Source organism: Orcinus orca, chromosome 9 (assembly GCF_937001465.1).
Source record: "Orcinus orca chromosome 9, mOrcOrc1.1, whole genome shotgun sequence".
NCBI lineage: Eukaryota > Metazoa > Chordata > Mammalia > Artiodactyla > Delphinidae > Orcinus > Orcinus orca.
In genome coordinates, this window is record NC_064567.1 from 90,677,590 (window position 1) to 90,703,823 (window position 26,234).

Sequence of the window (26,234 nt, forward strand, 5' to 3'; positions counted from 1 at the left end):
GCTGGGGGGCACCCTATCCCCTCAGACTGCATGCTCACGTTTTGTGACTTCCTTCCTTCTCAGAAGATTCCTTTGACATCTACTTTCTCCTGGATAAAATGTGGTGTGGGAGAGGAAGAGGTACAGAGTGTAATTACAACCCAGGCCAGGCTCTCTCCACTCCCTAGGAGAAATCCCTAGCAGAAACCCCATCCAGCCAATATGCCTCTAGGGACAACTCTATCTGAGGTACTATTTTTCAAATTCTTTTTTTTTTTTTTTTTTTGCCACGCCACACGGCATGCAGGATCTTAGTTCCCCGACCAGGGATCAAACCTGTGCCCCCCACAGTGGAAGTGCAGTCTTAACCACTGGACTGCTGGGGAAGTCCCGAGGTGCTTTTTTTTCTTTTAAATACATTTTATTTTATTTATTTATTTTTAATTTTGGCTGTGTTGTGTCTTTGTTGCTGCGCGTGGGCTTTCTCTAGTTGTGGCGAGCGGGGGCTGCCGTTCGTCGCCGTGAGCGGGCTTCTCATCGCGGTGGCTTCTCTTGTTGCGGAGCACAGGCTCTAGGCGCACAGGCTTCAGTAGCTGTGGTGCTCGGGCTCAGTAGTTGTGGCTCACGGGCTCTAGAGCGCAGGCTCAGTAGTTGTGGCTCATGGGCTTAGTTGCTCCGCAGCATGTGGGATCTTCCCGGACCAGGGCTCGAACCCATGTCCCCTGTGTTGGCAGGTGGATTCTTAACCACTGCACCACCAGGGAGGTCCCGGTGCTATTTTTAATAAACAATAACATCAGCAGCAAGAACAGAACTGAAATATTACCACCACAGCATTTATTACAGAAATAAGAACTGAAACACCCCAAAAGGACTGAGCTACAAAATAATTTTTATTTTCTATGTTTAAAATAACTGATAAGTTGGATAATTTATTACATTTTCTTTTTAAAACAGACAATTCTTTGCTTCTTTGAAAAGAGCAGATATTTTACCTGTGTAGGACTGAAAATTCATTTTCACACTTCTTCCTATCTTTTGCTTGTACATTTGCAGAATTTACTTTTCAGTTGCCGTTAAGAGGAAATAAAATTTTAGAGGCAGCTCTTCTCATTTTACAAATAAAATATCTGAAGGCCAGAGAGGCTGTCCACCCTCCTCCAGGTCACAAAGAGAAGGGCTCTGCATTGGAGCCCGAGCTGCACCCAGACACTCAGCTCCCCCAGCATCTGTGAACCATGCCTCACTGCCTCTTTGCATCAGTGTTGCAAAGACACAATATGACAATCCCCGTAAGGGGTTTAGCTCTAGTTTACATGTACAAAGCAAAGGACACTCACCTTTTTTCATTTCTCTTCACAAATCTAAACATGGTGAAAGATTTACATGGCAGATAGATAACACAACAAGGATGAATCTGATTAGCATAAACAATGATTCGGGTTGGTGTATATGTTGTTAACCTCTGTGAAGTCCAGATGGTTAAAGGAGTTAAGGTAAAACAAGCCTGACATTTTTTTAAAGCATACTGTTGACAGGTATATTCAAATGCTACAAAGAGAAGAAGGGCTACATTATGAACAATAAATAATTTAAAAATGACATTAGCCTTTTAACATAGATTATTTCTATAGCTTATTTTTGTTAATGATGGGGCATTTTCTCAGTAAATTCAAATAATTACTTTCATAACAGTGAATGCTAAGCTAGAGCTAGAAAAGTTAACATACAGCATTACCTTGAGATTTCAGGGGGAGTAAGTGGTTGATTGGAACTTCACCTATCTTTCGGAACCAAACGATGTTGAAATAAACACATTTGGAATAGAAAACTGTATCTAGCTCTTTCATATTTCAAATGTATAAGTCCTCTGATAGAGAGAATCCCATTTTTTCTCTATCTGTTTAGATGATATGACAATAGTAGAAAGCAACATTTGGAATGCAGAATGTAGCTAGTGAAAACCTAAGTGATGTTTAAAGAGATGAATTATTTTAAGAAGAAATTAGCTTTCCACATGAAAGAAAATCAATGATCAAATAAATTTAACTTGAATATGGTGACTAAAGTAAAAATACCAAGTATAATATGACAGCTTTCAGTCCTTGTTTGGCACATATATTAATAAATTTTCAAACATCAAACAATACAACACCAATATGTACTAAAACCAACGGGCACAGTAAGATTCCTAACACGTGGTTAATTATTAACATCATAAAAACCTAATTCCCAGATGAATTCTGTAACCACGCACAACCTCTCTGTACTGTGCAAGCTGGTCCGAACACTGTCTTTTCAGGATTCCCCAGAATTCTAAGCATTTCAAAGGTAGTCATGCTGAACCCCACAATTCCTTATTGAACTCTGTGGATCTTCTGAACAGGCCTTCAGTTAGGAGGCTAACTGTGCACACACTCATCACAATTTTGAAAAGAACGGAAGGCCTTCGTACATGTCAGTTTTTAGTTTTATCCAATCATTAATTTTCTGCAGAGTTGTTTTTTCTTGACTTAATATTTTTGCAAGTTTTTTCATTTTTTCTTCATTTCTTTCTATGTACTTCAACCCCTCCAACTGCAGCTGATCCAGCTTTTCATTTCGACTTTCATCTAGAGGTATGTTTTCACAAATAACAGGATTAAATCTAAAATAGGTGTCAGGAGGTAACAGACCATCAAGCATTACGTGGACTTCTGTTAAAACAAACAGAGGATAGGGTGAATTAAAAAATCGAGTTATTCTGCAATGATCTAATTTTACGTTCTTTACAATTATCCAATTTTAGGCAAATTACAAAGCCTTGCTTACTTCCACACTCCAGCTAAATAACAGCAGGAGTAAAGAATCCATAATATTGAATGTAACTATGAAATGAAATTCATCTCCCAAAATACGCCATATAATTCTGATAAATTAGGACCCCTGCTTCAGGACTCTCTTCTCTGTTTTCGGTCATACTGTTAGCCACTGCTGAAATGCCTTTCCAACCTTCCTTTTTTGTTTTTTAATTTCTTTTTTTATAAATAATTTTTATGGGAGTACATGTTTTTTAATTTCTTGAGATCATCTTTATTGAGGTATAATTTACATACAATAAGATTTGCCGATTTTAAGTGTCTAAATTGACGGGTTTTGACAAACATATACACTGTTACCACCGCAACAATCATGACATAGAACATTTTCTGTCATCCCAAAAGCTTCTTCATGCCTTTTTATGGTTGGTCCTCCCTTACCCTTTGCCTTTTCTAGAATTTCATATAAACAGAATCATAAATACATATAGCGCTTCTGGGTCTGTTTAGCTTCTTTTACCCAGCAAAATGCTTCTGAAATACATGTTGCAGCATGGATCAATAGTTCCTTCCTTTTTATTGCTAAGTGGTAATCCACTGTACGGATATAACACAATTTGTTCTCTCCGGTCTGGTTCTCTTCTGTTTTTAGCTATTAGAAATAATCCTAAATCATTTTGTAGATATATGGTTCCATTTCTTTTGGGTAAATACTCAGAGATGATATTTCTCATTCATATGGTAAAAGTTTATTTATCGTATTAAGAACCACAACACTGTTTTCCAAATGGTTGCACCATTCTGCACACCAACCACTAGGATATCTTAGTTCCCACTGTTCCACATCTTTGCCAAGACTTAGTACTGTCAGTCTCAATTTTAATCATTTTAGAGGATATGTACTGGGATCTTGTGGTTTTAATTTTCATTTCCCTAAGGACTAATAATGTTGAAAAGTCTTCCATGTACTTCTTAGTCAACTGTACATCTTCTTCAGTGAAGTGTCTGTTCAAATAGACGCTTGGCCATTTTTTTCCCCACTGAATTTTTGTTTTCATCTCTGTATATTCCTTATATTATACAATGTAAGCATTTTCTATATATATTGCATCTGATTATACATTTGGTTCTGAAGATGGATCAAACATATTTTACTAATATTTTATTTCAGTCTATAGCTTGTCTTCATTTTATTAAAAGTGTCTTTTGAAGAACAAAATTATAACTTGATGAAGTCTAATTTATCTGTTTTTCCTGTTATGTCCACATTTATTGTGTCCTAGCAAAGACTCTTTACTTAACCCAAGGTTATTAAGATTTTCTCCAGGGTATTCTAGAGGATTTGCAGTTTTAACTCTTGTATTTAGGTCTGTGATCCATTTCCAGTTAGGTTCTGTGTATGATGTGAAGGGTCAAGGTTCAACTTTTAAAATACAGTTATCTAACTGTCGCAGTACTATTTGTTGAAAAGACTATCCTTTCCTCATTGAATTACCTTTGTCAAAAATCTTTTGAGCATACATGTCTGGATCAATTTCTGTACTATCAGGTATCACTGATCTTCTGTCTGTCTTTATGCAAATACCACCCTTGCTTACTGTAGCTTTATAGTCTTGAAATCAGGGGGTCTAAGTCCTCCAATTTTTTTTTTTCAAAATTGTTTTGGTTATTCTAGGTCCTTCCCATATTCATATAGATTTTATAGTCATCTTGTTAATCCCTACTCCAGAAAAAGTCCGTTTTCATTTATATAGCAGTTGCATGAAGTCCATAGATCAATCTGTGGTCTGCCACCGTAACAATACCGAGATTTTCAATTCATGAGCACGGTACTGATATATTTATTTAGGCCTTCTTTAATTTCTCTCTGTAGTGTTTTGTAGTTTCTCCTGCTCAGGTCTTGTATATAATTTGTTGAATAGTTTCTTAAGTATTTAATATTTTGATGCTATTATAAATAATATCTGTGTATATATTTAATTTCAATTTCTAATTGTTCATTGCTAGTATGCAGAAATACAATTGATTTTTATTGACCTTATATTCTTCAACTCTGCTAAACTCACTTATTAGTTCTAGTAGATTTTTATAGATTCCTTAGAATTGTCAGCATAGACGACTAGGTTGTCTGTAAATATTTACTTTTCATTTCTAATCTATATGCCTTTTATTTCCTTTTATTGCCTTACTGCACAGAAAAGGACCTCTAGTACAACACTAGCTGGAAGCGAGGAGAAACATCTTACTCTGCTCCTCATCTTAAGTAGAAAGGATTTGGTCTTTCACCACTAAACACGATGCCACCTCTAGCTTTTTCATAGAGGCCCTTTATCAGACTGAGGAAGTTCCCTCCTGTTCCTAATCTGCTGGAAGTTTTTCTCATGAATGGTTGATGAACTTTACTAAATGCCCTTTATGCATCTGTTGAGATTATCATAAATTTTTCCTTCTTTCTGTCTGTTCATACAGTGAATTATACGATTTTTTTGAATGTTAAGCCAAACCCATACTCCTGAGATGTACCCTATTGGATTATGCTGTATTCTCCTTTTTATATACTGCTGAATTCAATTTATTAGTATATTTTTAGGACTTCTGCATACGTATTAATAGGGAATATTGATTGGTATTTTAATATTTTTAATAATGTTTTTGCCAGGTTTAGGTGTCAGGGTAATGCTGGCTTTAGGAAATGAGCTGGTAGGTATTTATTCTTCTTCTCTTTTCTCCATGTTTTTGTACAGAATTGCTGTTAATCTTATCAACTGTATTTTTCATTTCACACATTACATTTTTCACTTCTACAGATTTGATTTGGGTCCTTTCTATATCATCCATTTCTCTCCTCATCATGTTCAAATCTTCCTCTATCTCACTGAACATGGAGTATACTTAGAATAGCTATTGTAACATCCTCTGTCTGCCAATTCTCTCATATGTTTCATATCTAGGTCTGTTCTCACTGATCGGATTTTCTCCTGGTTAAATGTATCTTTTCATGCTTCTCTGTATGCCTGGTCATTTTTTAATTGCATGCCAAACATTGTGAATCTTATATTTTTGTGTGCTGGAATTTGTTGCATTCCTTTAAATATTGCTGGCTTTTATTCCAACAGTGGATGCTGTTAACTGGAACTCAATTTGATCTTTTTGAGAATTGCTTTGAAGCTGTGTTAGGGTGGACCCAGAGCAGCCTTCAGTCTAGAACTAATCTGATGTCACTACTGAGACCATACCCTTCTGAGGACTCTACTGCACATCCCACACATTACAAGGTCTTTCTAATTTAGGTGATGGAAATCTGAGCTGCCTGGTCCCGTGTGAGCCCCAAGCGTTGTTCTATTTAATCCTTTCTGGGGTAATCTGCCTTGGGTAGTTTCCTCACATGCTTGCACACAACACAGATCAGTACTCAAGGGGACTCCTCTGCACAGCTCTAGAGCACTCTCTCTATGAAGCTGCCTTCTCTGTAGTATTTTGCCCACAAATTCTAATTTCCTTGGCCTCTTTGCATCCCAAACGCTGTTTTCTGAGAGCCTGGGACTGTCCTGCTTGAGTTCCCCACTCCTCATGCTATCACCTAGAAACAAGCTGGGCAATCATGTGATTACTTCATTTATTTTCCCTCTCTCAGGAATCAGTGGCCTTGCCATCTGTCATCTAATGTCTGAAAACCATTGCTCTGTACAGTTTTCTAATGATTTAAGGTAGGAGGAAATATATGGCTCCTATTATTCCATCATGGCCAGAAGTTGAAGTCTGAATCCTCTTTTCAAATGTCCAAACCCTAACTATCTTTTAAGACCCATATCGAGTCTAATTTGCTTCTTGTAAATTGTCTACAGCAGTCTAGTTTAGTTTTCTCATAGGCTTAACCGTCTACACCTATTCACCATTTATTCGGCAACTGATAATATATTAGACTGAACCAAATGACACTGTTGTTTCTACACATCGATAACCATCTAGTATCAGCAATTACATATGTTTCACTCTTAATTCTTCATTAACTAGAATGCAAGTGAATGAAAGCAGCATTTCATATTTCCTGAAAATTTCAAATGAGCCCATCACATGGTTTGCACAAGGTATACATGTAAGTATTATGAGACTGGGTGATCAAAGCTATTTTTTTCTAAGACTGCTTACAGTAAGAATATTTTATTGATTTGACAAAATTTCAGATAGTGAAAAATCCAGAATGTCACCTTTTCTTGGGTTATCATTTAATAGATAAACATCCTTAGTGGGGAGTTTAAGAGCCTCATGTAGGCTAATGACTCAGTCACTAACATGACAATATAGAAAGAATGAGATTCAGAAGCAAGGGGCTGTTAACTGTGAACAATAACTTTTACAAATTTAATAACACATTTCACATAGGACTGAAAAATAATATAGTAAAATAAGGAGATCTAGACCTCAAGGCCCAAACTAGAAAGTCAACAAGTACTGACTGCCTACTATGTGCCAGGCATTGCAGTCCACACAGTGAACAGGAGAAGTTCCTGCTTACATCCTGGTGGGCTACAGAGACCATAAGCAATTCAACAAGCAAACATGTAATATATTGGGTTGGCCAAAAAGTTTGTTCGGGTTTTTCGTACCGCCTTACTGGAAAACCCGAATGAACTTTTTGGCTAAACCAATACATCCATAATGAGATAAATGCTCTAAGAAGGAAAAAAAAGAAAGAAAGAAGCAGGATAAGGGGTTACAGTGAGTGAGATGGTGACGGGTTTAGAAAGTGATCAGAAAAGGCTCTCTGGGGAAGTGATACCTCAACAGAGACCTGAATGAAGTGAGGGTGGGAATCAAGCATGTATCTGGGGGAAGGCCTTACAAAGAGAAGACAACAATTCCCTGAGGCAGGAGCCTTCCTAGCAAGTCTGAGAAACAGCAAGAGTTATAGTGTAGCTGGACACACTTTATACAGGAGACACGTCTTGAGAGAGGGGGAAGACGCATTCAAAGGCCAGGTCCTTCCAGGGCCTGGTGAATTTCAGTGAATGAGGCTTTTGGATTTTGTTCTGTGATGGGAAGTCTAGATGGTTTTGAGCCGGGTAAAGATGTGATTTAATTTAGATTTTAAAAGGACCACTTGGGCTTTATATGAAGACTAGATTACAGAGGCAGCCAGAGTGGAAGTATGGACTTATTCCAGTTTGCCGCCACATTAATAAATAATCGAAATTCCATAAGTACTCTGATTCTCTCCCTGTTACCATGTGTTTATCTAAACCAACCTGACACCTTTCCTTTTCCCTGTTTCTTAAGAGTCTCCAACCAAGCCTTTGTGCTATTCCTGCTTCAGCTACTTCTCCAGCTGTAAGGAGGCCAAGGTAGCTCTAGCTCCCACACGGAGAAATCACTACTGCAGGGTTACTGGGAAGAAATGAGTGACGAGAAAGAGAAACGACAAACACCTGCTCCCATGTGCTTCCTAAGTCTACGACAGAGACATAACAACATACTCTTTGCAGTGAGCATCAGCATATTCTATCAGAAACCGAATTCTAGAAGTACGTTAAGGCAGCAAATAAACAGACTAACCTTCTGTGTCTGTAGCACTGTTGATAACGTTAGACAGTTTGGTTTTCAGGCTCGTGTGTGTCGCGGTGTTTCTCACGTCACTCTCATAACGTCCAGTGCCCAAGGATACTATGCACTCTAATGGGACGTCTGGCCAAAGACATTTACACTCGTGTATTGCTAACGCTGAAGGGTTATTCAGGAGCAAACCTCCATCCTGCAAAACATAAGTCAAGCAAATACAGGACAGAACTCTTCAAAGTGAAATTCTCTTTTACAAATATGAAAACAAATTATATTTTCAACAGTTTGAAATTTACTCACCAAGAAAGCTGAACTATGTAATAAACTGAACAAATTATTTAAAAACAAGAGATTCCTTTCAAGTGAATTTATTTTATATACTACAGGTGCAAAAGAAGTCATGTGAAAACTCACTGGCCTCACTGGCTTTACTAAACTTTCCTTTCCTGTTACAAAATTCTCTGAACTTCTTCTTGGATTGCTCTGTATATTTTGCTCAAAACTACTGAAATGAACTGAATTAGTTTTTTAAGATTTTTATCCTTGTTTAGTGGTTAATATAGATTCTGTATAAAATCTAACAAAAGAATTGTGGTTCTACCAAACAAACAAGACCAGTTCTTTCACAAGTCTAATATAACCAAATTTATTAATTTAAGTTGAAATTTTATTAACAATACAATTTCAAAGTACCAAATTCATTTACTGCAGATACAACCTAAACAAAGCAGGCAACTTTATAGTTCTAAGCATTTATCAATGCTTCAAAATAAGCATTGATTTCGAAGACTCCACAGGGCAGGAAGGGTAAAATATGCTGATAGAGTGCTGTAAGAATGTAGCAGAATAAAAGTATGTAACCAAAAACAAATATCATATGATATTGCTTATATGTGGAATCTTAAAAAAAAAAGATACAAATGAACTTATTGACAAAACAGAAATAGACCCACAGACATAGAAAACAAACTTACAGTTACCAAAGAGGAAAGGGGAGGGGGGAAGAACAAATTAGGAGGTTGGAATTAACATATACACACCACTATATATAAAATAGATAAACAACAAGAACGTACTGTATAGCACAAGGAACTGTACTCAGTATTCTGTAATAACTTTTCCTATATGGGAAAAGAATCTGAAAAAGAATAGATTTATATAAAAATGTATAACTGAATCACTTTGCTGTATACCTGAAACTAACAAGACATTGTAAATCAACTATACTTCAATTTAAAAAAATTTCAAAAAAAAAGTATATTAACTAGTCTCACATTCCTGGGATAAACCTCACTTGGTATTAGTATATCCATTCAATTTTGAAAAGCTATAAACTGTTAGAAATTATTCCTTCTAATGAGCCCAAATCTCCCTCCTTGTAACCTGTACCTACTAATTCTAGACTTGTATTTTGAAGCTACATGAAATTCAATATCTTGTAATCCTACGGTCTGGCCATTCATGAATTACTTGCAGTTTTCAGAAGGAGTCACATTCTCTTGCCTTCAGGGTTCTGCACATGCTGTCAACTCAAAATTCTCCTTCCCCAGCCCCCTTCTTTGCTCAGCTCCCACTTATTCTTCAAAACACGGTCCAAGAGTCATTATTCCCCCAAGAACCTAACTGAAATAATCCTAACATACTTAGTAGAAAACAATCCATTTCTACTGGAAGATAAGACAATGCTGAATTCTGTACCAGTACATTAAAAAAGAATTTTGAAAAAACATGCTTTCTGCAAGAATGGGAAGAGAAATACAACCTTAAATTGTCATGCAGTAATGCAGTACATATTTTAAATGAAGACACCTTTATTATAGTAATTCAAAGAGGCCAAAAAGCATGTAGTGACTATAGTTTTGGGGACCACTATCCTTGTGTGTGCTGAGTTTGACAGCAGATGAACTGAGACTATACCTGCTGGAACCGATCACCCGCTTGCCTCAAAGAACAAGTAGGAACTAAATTCACATGTCATTTGAAACTCCACGTGCCTTGCCTTGTTACTGTAATGGCATTTAATTCTCTGAGCTTCCTGGCCACTGACACAGTCCAATACTCCTTCCCCGCATCCTAAACCCTTCCACTGTGCTCTGTGGAATTGTTAGAACTCCCAACGTAGTCTCACCTACTTCTGAAAGTGCTCTCTTCTTCTTCTTTTTTTTTTTTTGCGGTACACAGGCCTCTCACTTGCTGTGACCTCTCCCGCTGCGGAGCACAGGCTCCGGACGCGCAGGCTCAGCGGCCATGGCTCACGGGCCCAGCCGCTCCGTGGCATGTGGGATCCTCCCAGACCGGGGCATGAACCCGTGTCCCCTGCATCGGCAGGCGGACTCCCAACCACTGCGCCACCAGGGAAGCCCCTTTCTTCTTTGACTTAGCAGAAACACAGCTCTTCCCTGACATTATTTCCCAGGAGGTGTTGATTCTTTCATATCTCAGTGGCTAGGAGGAGGGATGATGTCTTACTTGTTTTAGCATCCCTTCCAGACCATTATTAGTCCTAATTCACTTGGGAAATTCATGCTCTTTAAAGGCTCTGCTATTCAGCCAAGCCACCACTTCCGCATCACTGTTGTCACCTAGCAACCTCCCCAGTCAACTAATTAAGTCAGCACCTGGCTCACAGACTTTCTATCTATCCCATGTAGAAAGGGGTGGAAATTCTTTTTACTACCCCATGTGACTTCACATCTTTGTAACTCCTTGGACTCTCAGTTCTCAACCTTATCTTCAAAAAATATCCTTTTATCTACTCTCCAAGATCACACATTAGCTCTTGTTATCAAAATAAACGGAATCATGCAGTATGTGGTTTTGGGGTCTGGGTTCTTTCACCTAGAATAATGCTTTGTGAGATCCATCCGTGCCATTGTGTATGTCAGTAATTAACTCCTTTTTACTGCTGAGGAATGTTTCATTATTCAGATGTATCACACTTTGTTTATCCATTCAGCAGTTGAAGGGAACTGTTTTTAAATTTAGCTATCTATGTATCTGTTGAAAGTCATGAATTGGCTAGGCATTTGTATTATTCAACTGCAAAAATCTACTTGGACTCATTAAATGTGGATAGTAATAAGTTATTTCCTAAAGGCTTTCCCAAGTACAAATTTTAATTTAATCCTTTCAACTATTTCCTTTGTTCTCAATTAATATGAATGATACCCATCCCATATTTCATTTCTAATTTAGCCAAGAAGTTATTTCTTTATTATATTATTTTTATCTTAAATTCTATACTTATACTCTGTGTAACTTCTAATCATCTGGGTATTTTATTTTCTATTATTTTATTTATTTTTAACATCTTCATTGGAGTGTAACTGCTTTACAATGGTGTGTTAGTTTCTGCTTTATAACAAAGTGAATCAGCTATACATATACATATACATATATCCCCATATCTCTTCCCTCTTGTGTCTCCCTCCCACCCTCCCTATCCCACCCCTCTAGGTGGTCACAAAGCACCGAGCTGCTCTCCCTGTGCTATGCAGCTGCTTCCCACTAGCTATCTATTTTACATTCGGTAGTGTATATACATCCATGCCACTCTCTCACTTCGGCCCAGCTTACCCTTCCCCCTCCCCACGTCCTCAAGTCCATTCTCTACGTCTGCATCATTATTCCTGTCCTGCCCCTAGGTTCTTCAGAACCCTTTTTTTTTAGATTCCATATATATATATATATATATATATACACACACACACACACATATATATATATGTTAGCATAAGGTATTTGTTTTTCTCTCATCTAGGTATTTTACATGAAACACTTCTTCATTATTATAAAAGCTATAAAGAAGGATTAGAGAAGACAAAAAGGGGAGAAAAGAAGGGGCAAACAAGGCTTAACAAGAATTGATAATAGTAAAATTAATCCCACATCAAAAGTTGCCAAGTTTTCAATAGTTTTAATAGCCATGCTTCAAATTAAATCCCTGTTCCTTAAACTTTACTTGCTTTCCATCAAAAAAGTGCAGAAGTTCACATTTTTGGCACTCACTTTAGTCCAGTGGTGAGGCACACCATTCCTTAAGCTCTGTTTAGTTAGCCTACTCTCGTCAGACGCCTCTGCTGTCAGCAAGTCCTTAGGCTAACGTTATGTCTACGGGATCTCCTGAAGCCTTTCCATTCATTACAGTATTCATACTCACAGTTAGTTACTGTGTACTTGGTGTTTGTCAGCCACTGCTCATGCTAGGTGCTGAGGTAAAACAGACTTGAAAAATACTTATTAAATAAATTGATGCTTATCTTTCAGAAGTACACACACGATTGTATTTTAACTGCAGTACATCAGGCATGTACTTAATAGCCTAATATTTAGATACTTTTTATTGCTTTTAATGTATATTTAATCATTTCAAATCATAAATCAGAATTTATACCAGAAAATAACCACTGGGCAACACGAATGCCTCTTGATCATCTCATCTTATTTTTTAGGGTTTAATATTTTTATTTTATTTTTTAAGAAACTTTTTTTTTTTGGCCACGCTGCGCAGCTTGCAGGATCTCAGTTCCCCAACCAGGGACTGAACCTGGACCACGGCGATGAAAGCACCAAATCTTAACCACTAAACCACCGGGGAACTCCCTATAGGGTTTTTAAAAAATTTGTTTTTTATTATGTTAAAATATATATACAATTGGTCCTTTTAACCTTTTTTAAGGTTACAAGTCAGTGGCATTAATAACATTCAGAATGTTTTACAATTATCACCACTATCTATTTCCAAAACGTTTTTATCACCACAAACAGAATCTGCAACCATTAAGCAATGACTCCCCAACCTCCCCTCCCCATCCTATTTCTATCCTAATCAACTATTCACTCTTTATACATAAACTCAGAAGAAGACTTCTTTGTAGAGCCAATCCTGACAAAATAAATCACATCTTTTACACTACTTCTTAACCCTGTACATATTTTTATTATTGAATTTATCATCTCATTCTGTAACTCTGTTTGTATTTTCCTGGTTTGAGCTATTTGAGGGTAAGATCCAGGAAACACAAACAATATGCTAGCAATTATTAAAAACCTTTATATTTTTTATGGTTAACATAGGGCCTGGCACTGAAAAGCACTCACTACATTTTTGTCCAGTTATAATGAAAATTATTAGTTGTGGCCTGGCACAGGCATAATTTAGCACAGAAAATGCTAGGCAGGCTCTTTCTGCTAAAAACACTCTTTATCTGGAAAGTTTATATGAAATATCATAATTCATTTTATGTTAATGTATGCTGAGTTCTGAACGTAACCTTTTAAAATGTAAATAAAGTCTAAAAGAAATAATATATTAGAATCTGCCATCCAAACCTTCAGCGCAAGCTAATTTATCAGGATCTTTCTCCAAAGACAGTGAATAAATGATTTAATTTTGGAGATTGAGATGGAAAAAGATAAGAGAGAAGGGATATGCATATGACCAAACTCATCAGATTGTATATATCAAATGTGTAATTTTTTTTTTTATCAATTTTACTTCAATAAAGCTGTTAAAAAGAGAGAAGGGATAATGTGTAAAAAGTATTATTTGATAAATATGATGCTACTTGGATGGGGTAGAGAAATAATACATTGGAAGCTACTCAAAAAGAATTCTTCCTACTTTATAATTTCCTAGGACATCTAATAAGCCTTGTAATACTGTAATAACACTCTTCTCTTTACAAAGACAAATGAAATCTACCCATCTACTGACTCATACCTCTTAATTACTTATAGCAGTGTTTTCAATAACTGTTCAAATAGAATATAAATGTATAATTTATACTTTACCTGATAAATGTATAATTTATACTTTACCTGAAAAAGGATACGAACTTTCATTAAAACGTATGTCAGACATGACAGTTAAAAAGGATTTTAAAAATGAGACTGGAAATACTGAATATAATTATTCTAAGAACTAAGGATAAGAGGATTGTAATAAGTAGCGTATTTTAGTTTTAAACTTCTTGGCAACTTTTGAAGGGTTGGAAAGGAACTTTGCTTGAATGTTTTGTTTAAGCAATTAAGATCATTCACACCTTAGAATACTCTAATCCATCTTTCATGGTGTCTTTAGAGGAGAAAAATATCCCTCTTCCTCAAGTATCCTGAAAAGGATATGCAATAAGAAAAATATTTGCTTAAATAAGGTTTGCTTAGACTCCAGCTTCCTTCTGAATATTCTTAAGTTAGATGTGCCAGTCTTTTTGGAATCAAGTCACTGATTTACATGAACGTATATTCTCTGTATATGTGGTGACATGCATTATTTTTTAATTTTTTACTTATTTTATTTTAATTTATTTATTTTTACTTTTGGCTGTACCACACAACATGTGGGATCTTAGTTCCCTGACCAGGGATCGAACCTGCACCTGCTGCAGTGGAAGCATGGAGTCTTAACCACTGGATCACCAGGGAAGTCCACACTTTTTAATTTTCTTAAATTGAAGTATAGTTCATTTACAATATCATGTTAGTTTCAGGTATACAGCACAGCCATTCAGTTTTTTATATATATATATTCTCCTTCAGGTTCTCTTCCCTTATAGGTTATTACAAAATACTGAGTATATTTCCGTGTGTAGTTATATGCTTTAAATAAAATTTATGTAAGAAGTTATTTTAATCTGTAGATCAGCCTAAGTTCAAAGATTATAGTCATCAAAATAAAAATTGCTATGCATGGAAAGGAATATCATTAGCTTATCTGAAATGGAAGAAGAACCACTGAATTACTCTGGTTTGTTATTTGTATTCTACAGGACTGAATTAAACCTTAGAACTACTTCCTCTTAGATAAAGAATAATGAGCAAATGAGATAACTTCTTTGGGAGTCTGGGAACATATGGTCCTGAAATACAGTAACTTAATTGAGACTTTCACTAGTATTTGGCGTAACTGCAATTTTGTAGCATGACAACCATCTTAAGGTCGTAAGTTACAAACCTAAACTATTATATTCCCAAATACACTGTTATTTCTCCATTTATGACATGGTGAAAATACTATGGAATATGGAGAAACTGTTGTTACAAACAGCAAGATATATATTAAAATAAAATTTTAATTTTGACCAATAAGTCCTGAAATCTATGTCAGAAAGAAACTCTACAGCTAGCACTTTCTGCCCTGAGGGGGTGGGATAAAGCGGACAAAGGCAGGAAGGGGAAGTGCCTTACATAACTCTGCAATGACTGATCTGACCAAGTGGGAAACAGTCTGCAATGACTCCAAAGATGAAAGGAACCCATTTTCATCTCCTAACTACTAAGATTATGACATTACTTCTGGTAAGACAGAAAGAAAATGGGATAGCTGAAAATGGGATAACATTTAAAAATATATCTAAGCTGTTACATAAAATTATAGGAGAAAATAAAATTGATAACCACATTTTAGTTATTATAATATTGACACATATAAATTAAAATTATATAGTTGATATGTAGTTTATATAGCAGATCTGTGAGCTTTTGAACATCTAAAAATCCTTGGCAAAATATGTTTTCTTCTCAACATATATGTGAATACCAAGTGCATACCAGTGAGTGGAGAGGAGAGTTAAGGTTATTGACTCCATCAAAGGAGAATGCAGTGGGATAGCATATAAAAAATTAAGCATATGTTAAAAACATATATTTTGGAAGTATCAGCTCAAAAGCTCTGTTGACTTTTATCATTTAGTATAAGTTATGAGTTCAGATTTCCAAAAATAGTGGAAAAACTTGACAAGGAAAAAATTTATGATAAATACATGAGTCTATGTCAGAGAAAGTATACATCATTCAACATCATAGAAATAATGTTCAACTTAATAGATCATTTAGCCATAAATTTTAAAACAGTGTAATTATAGATAGCATCCTAACTCTGTCACTTAACAGCTGCAACCCTAGTCCAGTTACTTAGCTTTTCTTAAGACTCCAATTTCTCATCTGCAAAATGGAAATCACTCTATCTGCCTCATAAGCAGTGAGGATTGTATGAGGAGATGCACACAAAGGACTACATAGGTGTCTGGCACCTAGCTAACCTAATGAGTGTTTACTATTATTATTTTATTACATCATCTCCTTCCAACTACGTCCACCAAAACTGTCAAACAGACGGCATTCTGCATTTTCAGTGACTGTGTTTCACTTTTAATTTTTATTACATTTGGAAAGCCAAGCATACATACTACTTCATTTTCCTATCATATTAAAATTATCGTAACTGGCCATGAATCACATTACAGAAGATACAAATAAATCTTTCCTAAAATATGCTCTCAAGCCAGAAGGCTTGTTAATTTAAGAAAAACAAACAAGAAGTACAACTATCTTGTACTGCACGCACATCTTTTGCCACGTGGAGACACGAGGAAAGTCTCCTTGGTTGATCCCTCTGTAAGTTCAGGTGACATTTAATAAGCGCTGACTCTTTTTAATTATGTAAAGTTTTAGAAGATAAACCACATTAGTCAACTTACCTGATGAAGATCATTTCCCAACACATACTCTGCAAAGTAGCCGGGAGCAGCAGATGAGGCTCTAATGGCCTGCCACATTTTATACTGACAGCCTCCCAAATAGTGAGAGTTGACTCCAGGAAAATGTCCATAGTTTCTGAACACAAAGGCTTTTGGTGTTATCCCTCTGTTCACTATGGTACTTACTGCAGCTACCTAGTAAATTAAAAAGTGAACAATACGCACTGTAAGCAGCATATTTGGGAACTGTAAAAATTAAATATTATTTAGTAGTATGAACAATCTACAACTCCACCCATCAAGATAAATGTATAACATAATTATAATATTAATCAAAGGGAAGCAGATCCTTTTAAATAGGTATTTCTTTACAGGAAAATAGATACAAGGGCTGAGACAATTTTGAGAAATGCATTATAAGAGAACAATAATAAAAGATATTTTTTGACTACATGATTTGAATAGTTATTGAAAAAGACATTGAAGAAAGCATAAATTTGCAGACCTTTATATAATAATTGACACTGCAGTAGTAGCAATGAATAAAAACTACTTAAAGATGAATAAATATACTATTTTCATACCATTTATAAATTAGTCATTGTTTCTGTGCTCTTTGAAAGCATTATGACTTTAGTAACTGAAACTCTGACACTAAACAAACTCTCAAGGCTTTCTGATTGTAGTTAATAAGCGGTAGCTGGACAATTTTTTTTTTTTTTTTTTGCGGTTCGCGGGCCTCTCACTGTTGTGGCCTCTCCCGCTGCGGAGCACAGGCTCCGGATGCATAGGCTCAGCGGCCATGGCTCACGGGCCCAGCCGCTCCGTGGCATGTGGAATCTTCCCAGACCGGGGCACGAACCCGTGTCCCCTGCATCGGCAGGCGGACTTTCAACCACTGCGCCACCAGGGAAGCCCGCTGGACAATTTTTTATTGAAAAAAACAATGTTTATCACCCAGGGTCTCAGATTTTCTCAGTGTCAGCTGAACTTATGTAAAATGTGATGTATCCTAATGATCTGCAATATAAACTTAAGAGGCTGAAAGGTAATGGTGAGGGCTAAATTGTTAGGTCTCCATGCCAAGCCCTGTCAGGGGCCTGTGTGCTTTGCTATTTTATAAACCAAGAGTCACATTCCAAGTTCGTGTGAGTGACCCAAGTGTGTCTCTAGGCCACTGTGGACAAGAGCTGGCCCTACACTAAAATCCAGAGGGTCTTTCCATTAATTGGTATTCAGGCAGGCTCGATTAAGAAACGTGTCAATGGCTGCCTCATTTATCACGAGTGAATTATTTTTTGAGATTTCTGCAGTTCCCCCACACCCACTCTATTCTTTTTTTTTTAAGTTGGCAATTCTCACAATTTAAGAACAAATAAACAAGAAGCCCTGAAGATACAAGAGAATAAACAAGAGGTGTAGTGTGCATCTTAGGGTCCTCTCCAATGAGCTAGTGCATTTCATTATCATGGCCTCACGTGGTCTGATGGAGCTACCCCTCCAGCCTCACTGCACACGCTGCCCTAGGATCCTTAGGCTCCAGCCTTCAAGAACTCTTTCAGGGCCTGCATTTATCCATGGCTCCTTCGGTACACACGGTTCCCTTTGCCAGGAACACTCATCAGCCTTCACACTGAGACTGCAAAGCCCATTTCCTTAGAGCAGTCTCCCTCACGTCTCTGTAAATATATGCTTTCAGAGAACTGTTTTTGTGCTCCATAACACTTACTTTGGGAAAACTGTATCTCATTTGTGTGATCATTTGATTAATGCTTACTTTGCCCTACTGGACCGTAAACTCCATGTCTGCGTTCACTCACTAACGTATCCAAAGTCCCTAGCATTATGCTGGCACATGGGGTAACATAATTAATATCTAAAGAATGAATAAAAATATGTGTAAGCAAGAGTGAAAGAGCAATAGAGGGAGCTGTATTTGATTTTTTCTGGTTACAGCTTGTCATTCAAGAATAAACACAACCTGCATGGGATTTCTGCGTACATAAACCCTTATTCCTTAATCAAATAATGAATTTTATTAAAGAACACAAAACTCAAGCAATACTCAGATCACTGGGTTTCAAACAAAGTAAATAGAAGGAGAAGCCGAACTGAGACTGATTCTAGTGACATTAACGTTTAAAAAACTGGGATTCCATTTGTATATTAATTTAATATTTATCTAAGAGGCACATAAAGTTTCTTTAAAAAAATCTGGGAGGAAATGCCACAATTTCCCTTAAATACCTAGATTTGATTAACCCTATAATAAAATAATTCTTTATCTTTAGTCCCAGTCTTCCATGTTCTTAAACTTTCGTTATACTTTTACTTGATATAGAAAAGGTCCAATGATCACATTCTGTACCTTCATAGAATGAGCCAATATATAAGGAATCGATATAATCTACTAAAAGAGCTTCCTTCATAATAAATCCGTTCACCTGACCTTCAATTCCAATTACGTGTTATATTTAGGAGACTCTAAACTTACCTTAGGGCACATGGGGTTTCTTGCTGTTTCAATCATTAGTGAAGATCCCATTCTATCCCTTTATTAAAGGAGAAGAATTAAAGTATATCAATTTTATTTCCCAACATCAGTGAACATACACTATGCAATTACTGTTGGCTCATGGCTTGTCAAAACCATGCAGGACATAAAAGTAGTATAAGAATCTCCTCTAGGAAGCTTATAATCCAACTAATGCACATAAAACAATACATAGTTATCCATTAACCTCTGATTCAAACTGCAAGTATGTACAATTCTGAGGGGGGCAATCAATACAGGCTGCAGTATCTGGAAAAGATGCACAGAGGTGTAGCTTAAGAAGGACACCAACGATGGCAAGAAAACACATTAAAAACCAGGACATATTCAGAGTAAAGGCACAGAGGCAGAACAACTTGATGTTTTCAGGGTCCTCCTGACAGGACAAAGGAGCTGTGTTGAGATAAGCCTGCAGAAGTATGGCAGACTAGTTGCAGAACAGTCTAAAAACCAGATCAGGACACTCAGACTTCAAACCTGCTTTAGCAATATAGAGCCTATGCCACCCCCCAAAAATGCTTTTTAAATCATCTGGGTTGACATTTGAATTACTGCAACATAATAGAAATTGTCCGTGGGTAGCAATTTTCACAACTCCATTATAAGGTAATTTTATTTCAGTGCAGACTTGTTCCAGACTTAAAAATTATGTATTTTTCCCCTGTACTGAATACAAAGACTATGTTTTTTGACCAACCTGCCTCAGTAAGGAAAAACATTTTTCTAATGACATTTTTTCAAGTGACACTCATGTTTCACAAATAGAATATTACTGAATTTCACATATTTACAAATTAGGTAGTAATCTACCCATTATTATCTGTTATAAATACAATGTAAAATGCTTTCTAAAACAGACAAGATCTTTGTCTTTCCCAACCTGATCTGTGTGTTTCCTCGGAATGAAGATCAACGCAATTTTATTCTCCTAAGGGTCTTTTCACTTTATCTTTTCATAGAAATCTTGCTGTAAAATTGGGACAGAGATACTAGAAGCATGCTGCTTTCACACTTAAAGCAAAGTTCACATTTATTTTTTGTTTCAACCTTGATTTTATAAAAAGCTAAAATGCTTTAGTGAATTGTTATGAATATAAATGGGAAGAGAAAATCACAAACATTAATTGGTCACTTTAGAGAGATGTCAAAATAAAAAAAAAAATTCTCAATATTCCCAGATTCTACTGATGCTATAATTAAAAATAGCATCCCTACTCCCTCTTGTGAGAGCACTGGAATCACAAGTAACTGCTGAACAAGCATCATCAGGAAGATGCTGGAACTCACCAAAAAAGATACCCCACATCCAAAGACAAAGGAGAAGCTACAATGAGACGGTAGGAGGGGCACAATCACAGTAAAATCAAATCCCATAACCGCTGGGTGGGTGACTCACAGACTGGAGAACACTTATACCACAGAAGTCCACCTACTGGAGTGAAGGTTCTGAGCCCCACGTCAGGTTTCCCAACCAGGGGGTCCGGCAATGGGAGGAGGAATTCCTAGACAATCAGACTTTGAAGGCTAGCAGGATTTGACTGCAGGACTTCGACAGGACTGGGGGAAACAGAGACTCCACTCTTGGAAGGCACACACAAAGTAGTGTGCTCATCAGGAACCAGGGGAAGGAGCAGTGACCCCAGGGGAGACTGAACCAGACCTACCTGCTAGTGTTGGAGGGTCTCCTGCAGAGGCAGGGGCTGGCTGTGGCTCACCGTGGGGACAAGAACACTGGCAGCAGAAGTTCTGGGAAGTACTCCTTGGAGTGAGCCCTCCCAGAGTCCGCCATTAGCCCCACCAAAGAGCCCGGATAGGCTCCAGTGTTGGGTCGCCCCAGGCCAAACAACCAATAGGGAGGGAACCCAGCCCCACCCATCATGAGACAAGCGGATTACAGTTTTACTGAGCTCTGCCCACCAGAGCAACAGCCAGCTCTACCCACCATCAGTCTCTCCCATCACAAAACATGCACAAGCCTCTTAGAAAGCCTCATCCACCAGAGGGCAGACAGCGGAAGCAAGAACTACAGTCCTGCAGCCTGTGAAACAAAAACCACATTCACAGAAAGATAGACAAGATGAAAAGCCAGAGGGCTATGTACCACATGAAGGAACAAGATAAAACCCCAGAAAAGCAACTAAATGAAGTGGAGATAGGCAACCTTCCAGAAAAAGAATTCAGAATAATGATAGTGAAGATGATCCAGGACCTCGGAAAAAGAATGGAGGCAAAGACTAGAAGATGCAAGAAATGTTTAACAAAGACCTAGAAGAATTAAAGAACAAACAAACAGAGATGAACAATACAATAACTGAAATGAAAAATACACTAGAGGGAATCAATAGCAGAATAACTAAGGCAGAAGAATGGAGAAGTGACCTGAAAGACAGAATCGTGGAATTTACTGCTGCAGAACAAAATAAAGAAAAAAAATGAAAAGAAATGAAGACAGCCTAAGAGACCTCTGGGACAACATTAAACGCAACAACATTCGCATTAAAAGGGTCCCAGAAGGAGAAGAGAGAGAGAAAGGACCAGAGAAAATATTTGAAGAGATTATAGTTGACAACTTCCCTAACATGGGAAAGGAAAGAGCCACCAAAGTCAAGGAAGCACAGAGAGTCCCATACAGGATAAGCCCAAGGAGAAACATGCTGAAACACACATAGTAATCAAATTGGCAAAAACTAAGGACAAAGAAATATTACTAAAAGCAGCAAGGGAAAAACGGACAAAGAACACACAAGAGAACTCCCATAAGGTTAACAGCTGATTTCTCAGCAGAAACTCTACAAGCCAGAAGGGAGTGGCATGATATATTTAAAGTGATGAAAGAGAAGAACCTACAACCAAGATTACTCTAGCCGGCAAGGGTCTCATTCAGATTCAGTGCAGAAATCAAAAGCTTTACAGACAAGCAAAGGTTAAGAAAATTCAGCACCAAAACCCAGCTCTACAACAAATGCTAAAGGAACTTCTCTAAGTGGGAAACACAAGAGAAGAAAAGGACCTACAAAAACAAACTCAAAACAATTAAGAAAACAGTAATAGGAACATACATATCAATAATTACCTTAAACGTGAATGGATTAAATGCTCCAACCAAAAGACACAGGCTTGCTCAATGGATAAAAAACAAGACCCATCTACATGCTGTCTACAAGAGACCCACTTCAGACCTAGGGACACATACAGACTGAAAGTGAGGGGATAGAAAAAGATATTCCATGCAAATGCAAATGAAAAGAAATTGGAGTAGCAATACTCTTATCAGATAAAATAGACTTTAAAATAAAGAATGTTACAAGAGACAAGGAAGGACACTACATAATGATCAAGGTATCAATCTAAGAAGAAGATATAACAATTATAAATATATATGCAGCCAACATAGGAGCACTTCAATACATAAGGCAACTGCTAACGGCTATAAAAGAGGAAATCAACAGCAACACGATAATAGTGGGGGACTTTAACACCTCAGTTACACCAATGGACAGATCATCCAAAATGAAAATAAATAAGGAAACAGAAGCTTTAAATGACACAATAGACCAGATAGATTTAATGGATATTTACACGCCATTCCATCCAAAAACAGCAGATTACACTTTCTTCTCAAGTGCACATGGAACAATCTCCAGGACAGATCACATCTTGGGTCACAAATCAAGCCTCAGTAAATGTAAGAAAACTGAAATCATATCAAGTATCTTTTCTGACCACAACACTATGAGATTAGAAATCAATTACAGGGGAAAAATAGTTAAAAACACAAACACATGGAGGCTAAACAATACGTTACTAAATAACCAAGAGATCACTGAAGAAAGCAAAGAGGAAATCAAAAAAGACCTAGAGACAAATTACAACGAACACACGACAATCCAAAACCTATGGAATGCAGCAAAAGCACTTCTAAGTGGGAAGTTTAGAGCAATACAAGCCTACCTCAAGAAACAAGAAAAATCTCAAATAAACAATCTAACCTTATACCTAAAGGAACTAGAGAAAGAAGAACAAACAAAACCCAAAGTTAGCAGAAGGAAAGAAATCATAAAGATCAGAGCAGAAGTAAATGAAATAGAAACAAAACAATAGCAAAGGTCAATAAAACTAAAAGCTGGTTCTTTGAGAAGATAAACAAAATTGATAAACCATTAGCCAGACTCATCAAGAAAAAGAGGGAGAGGACTCAAATCAATAAAATGAAAAATGAAAAAGGGGAAGTTACAACAGACACCGCAGAAATACAAAGCATCCTAAGAGACTTCTACAAACAACTCTATGCCAATAAAATGGACAACCTGGAAGAAATGGACAAATTCTTAGAAAGGTACAACCTTCCAATACTGAATCAGGAAAAAACAGAAAATATTAAGAGCAATGACAAGTAATGAAATTGAAACTGTGATTAAAAATATTCCAACAAACAAAAGTCCAGGACCAGATGGCTTCACAGGTGAATTCTATCAAACATTTAGAGAAGAACTAACCACCCATCCTTCTCAAACTATTCCAAAAAATTGCAGTGGAGGGAACACTGCCAAACTCATTCTGCAGTCACCATCACCCTGATACCAAAACCAGACAAAGATACTACAAAAAAATGGAAATTACAGACCAGTATCACTGATGAATATAGATGCAAAAATCCTGAACAAAATACTAGCAAACAGAATCCAACAACACATTAAAAGGATCATACACCATGATCAATTGGGATTTATCCCAGGGATGCAAGGATTCTTCAATATACGCAAATCAATCAATGTGATACACCATATTAACAAATTGAAGAATAAAAACCACATAATCATCTCAACAGATGCAGAAAAAGCTTCTGACAAAATTCAACACCCGTTTACAATAAAAACTCTCCAGAAAATGGGCATTAGGGAACCTACCTCAACATAATAAAGGCCATCAACAACAAACCCACAGCAAACATCATTCTCAATGGTGAAAAACTGAAAGCATTTCCTCTAAGATCACGAACAAGACAAGGATGTCCACTCTCGCCACTATTATTCAACATTGTTTTGGAAGTCCTAGCCACAGCAATCAGAGAAGAAAAAGAAACAAAAGGAATACAAATTGGAAAAGAAGTAACACTGTCACTGTTTGCAGATGACATGATACTATACATAGAGAATCCTAAAGATGCCACCAGAAAACTACTAGAGCTAATCAATGAATTTGGTAACGTTGCAGGATACAAAATTAATTCACAGAAATCTCCTGCATTCCTATACACTAATCACAAAAAGTTTGAAAGAGAAATTGAGGAAACACTCCCATTTACCATTGCAAAAAAAAGAATAAAATACCTAGGAATAAACCTACCTAGGGAGACAAAAGACCTGTATGCAGAAAACTATAAGACACTGATGAAACAAATTAAAGATGATACAAACAGATGGAGAGATATACCATGTTCTTGGATTGGAAGAATCAATATCGTGAAAATGACTATACTACCCAAAGCAATCTACAGATTCAATGCAATCCCTATCAAACTACCAATGGCATTTTTTTACAGAACTAGAACAAAAAATCTTAAAATGTGTATGGAGACACAAAAGACCATGAATACACAAAGCGGTCTTGAGGGAAAAAAACGGAGCTGAAGGAATGAGACTCCCTGACTTCAGACTATACTACAAAGCTACAGTGATCAAGATAATATTGTACTGGCACAAAAACAGAAATGCAGATCACTGGAACGGGATAGAAAGCCCAGAGATAAACCCACGCACCTATGGTCAACTAATCTATGACAAAGGAGGCAAGGATTATACAATGGAGAAAAGACAGTCTCTTTAATAAGCGGTGCTAGGAAAACTGGACAGCTATATGTAAAAGAATGAAATTAGAACACTCCCTAACACCATACACAAAAATAAACTCAAAATGGATTAGAGACTTAAATGTAAGACTGGACACTATAAAACTCTTAGAGGAAAACATAGGCAGAACACTCTCTGACATAAATCACAGCAGGATCTTTTATGATCCACCTCCTAGAGTAATGGAAATAAAAAGAAAAATAAACAAACGGGACCTAATGAAACTTCAAAGCTTTTGCACAGCAAAGGAAACTGCAAACAAAATGAAAAGACAACCCTCAGAATGGGAGAAAATATTTGCGAACAAATCAACGGACAAAGGATTAATCTCCAAAATATATAAGCAGCTCATGCAGCTCAATATTAAAGAAACAAACAACCCAATCCAAAAATGGGCAGAAGACCTAAATAGACATTTCACCAAAGAAGACATACAGATATCCAAGAAGCACATGAAAAGCTGCTCAACATCACTAATTATTAGAGAAATGCAAATCAAAACTACAATGAGATATCACCTCACACCAGTTAGAAATGGGCATCATCAGAAAATCTATAAAAAGAAAATGCTGGAGAGGGTCTGGAGAAAAGGGAACCCTCTTGCACTGTTTTGGGGAATGTAAATTGATACAGCCACTATGGAGAACAGTATGGAGGTTCCTTGAAAAACTAAAAATAGAATTACCATATGACCCAGCAATCCCATGACTGGGCATAAACCCAGAGAAAACCATAATTCAAAAAGGCACATGCACCCGAATGTTCACTGCAGCACTATTTACAATAGCCAGGACACGGAAGCAACCTAAATGCCCATTGACAGATGAATGGATAAAGAAGATGTGGTACATATATATACAATGGAATATTACTCAGCCATAAAAAGGAATGAAGTCTGGTCATTTGTAGAGACATGGATAGACACAGAGACTGTCATACAGAATGAAGTAAGTCATAAAGAGTAAAACAAATATTGTATATTAACGCATATATGTGGAACCTAGAAAAATGGTACAGA

General features: G+C 36.9%; 1 protein-coding gene across 5 annotated transcripts in view; it reads right to left on the reverse strand.

Moving 5' to 3' along the window:
- Positions 1 to 854: 854 nt before the first annotated feature.
- PNPLA8 (patatin like phospholipase domain containing 8) overlaps positions 855 to 26,234 on the reverse strand; it is a 134,296-nt gene continuing 108,916 nt past the window's right edge. For all 5 annotated transcript variants that reach the window (XM_033438637.2, XM_033438644.2, XM_004263340.4 and 2 more), the window contains 4 exons: positions 19,308 to 19,365; positions 16,814 to 17,008; positions 8,331 to 8,526; positions 855 to 2,675 (listed from right to left, as the gene is read on the reverse strand). In XM_033438637.2, the coding sequence (XP_033294528.1) occupies positions 2,401 to 2,675; positions 8,331 to 8,526; positions 16,814 to 17,008; positions 19,308 to 19,365 (724 nt within the window). In that variant the 3' untranslated portion in view covers positions 855 to 2,400. The remainder of the gene's footprint in view (positions 2,676 to 8,330; positions 8,527 to 16,813; positions 17,009 to 19,307; positions 19,366 to 26,234) is intronic.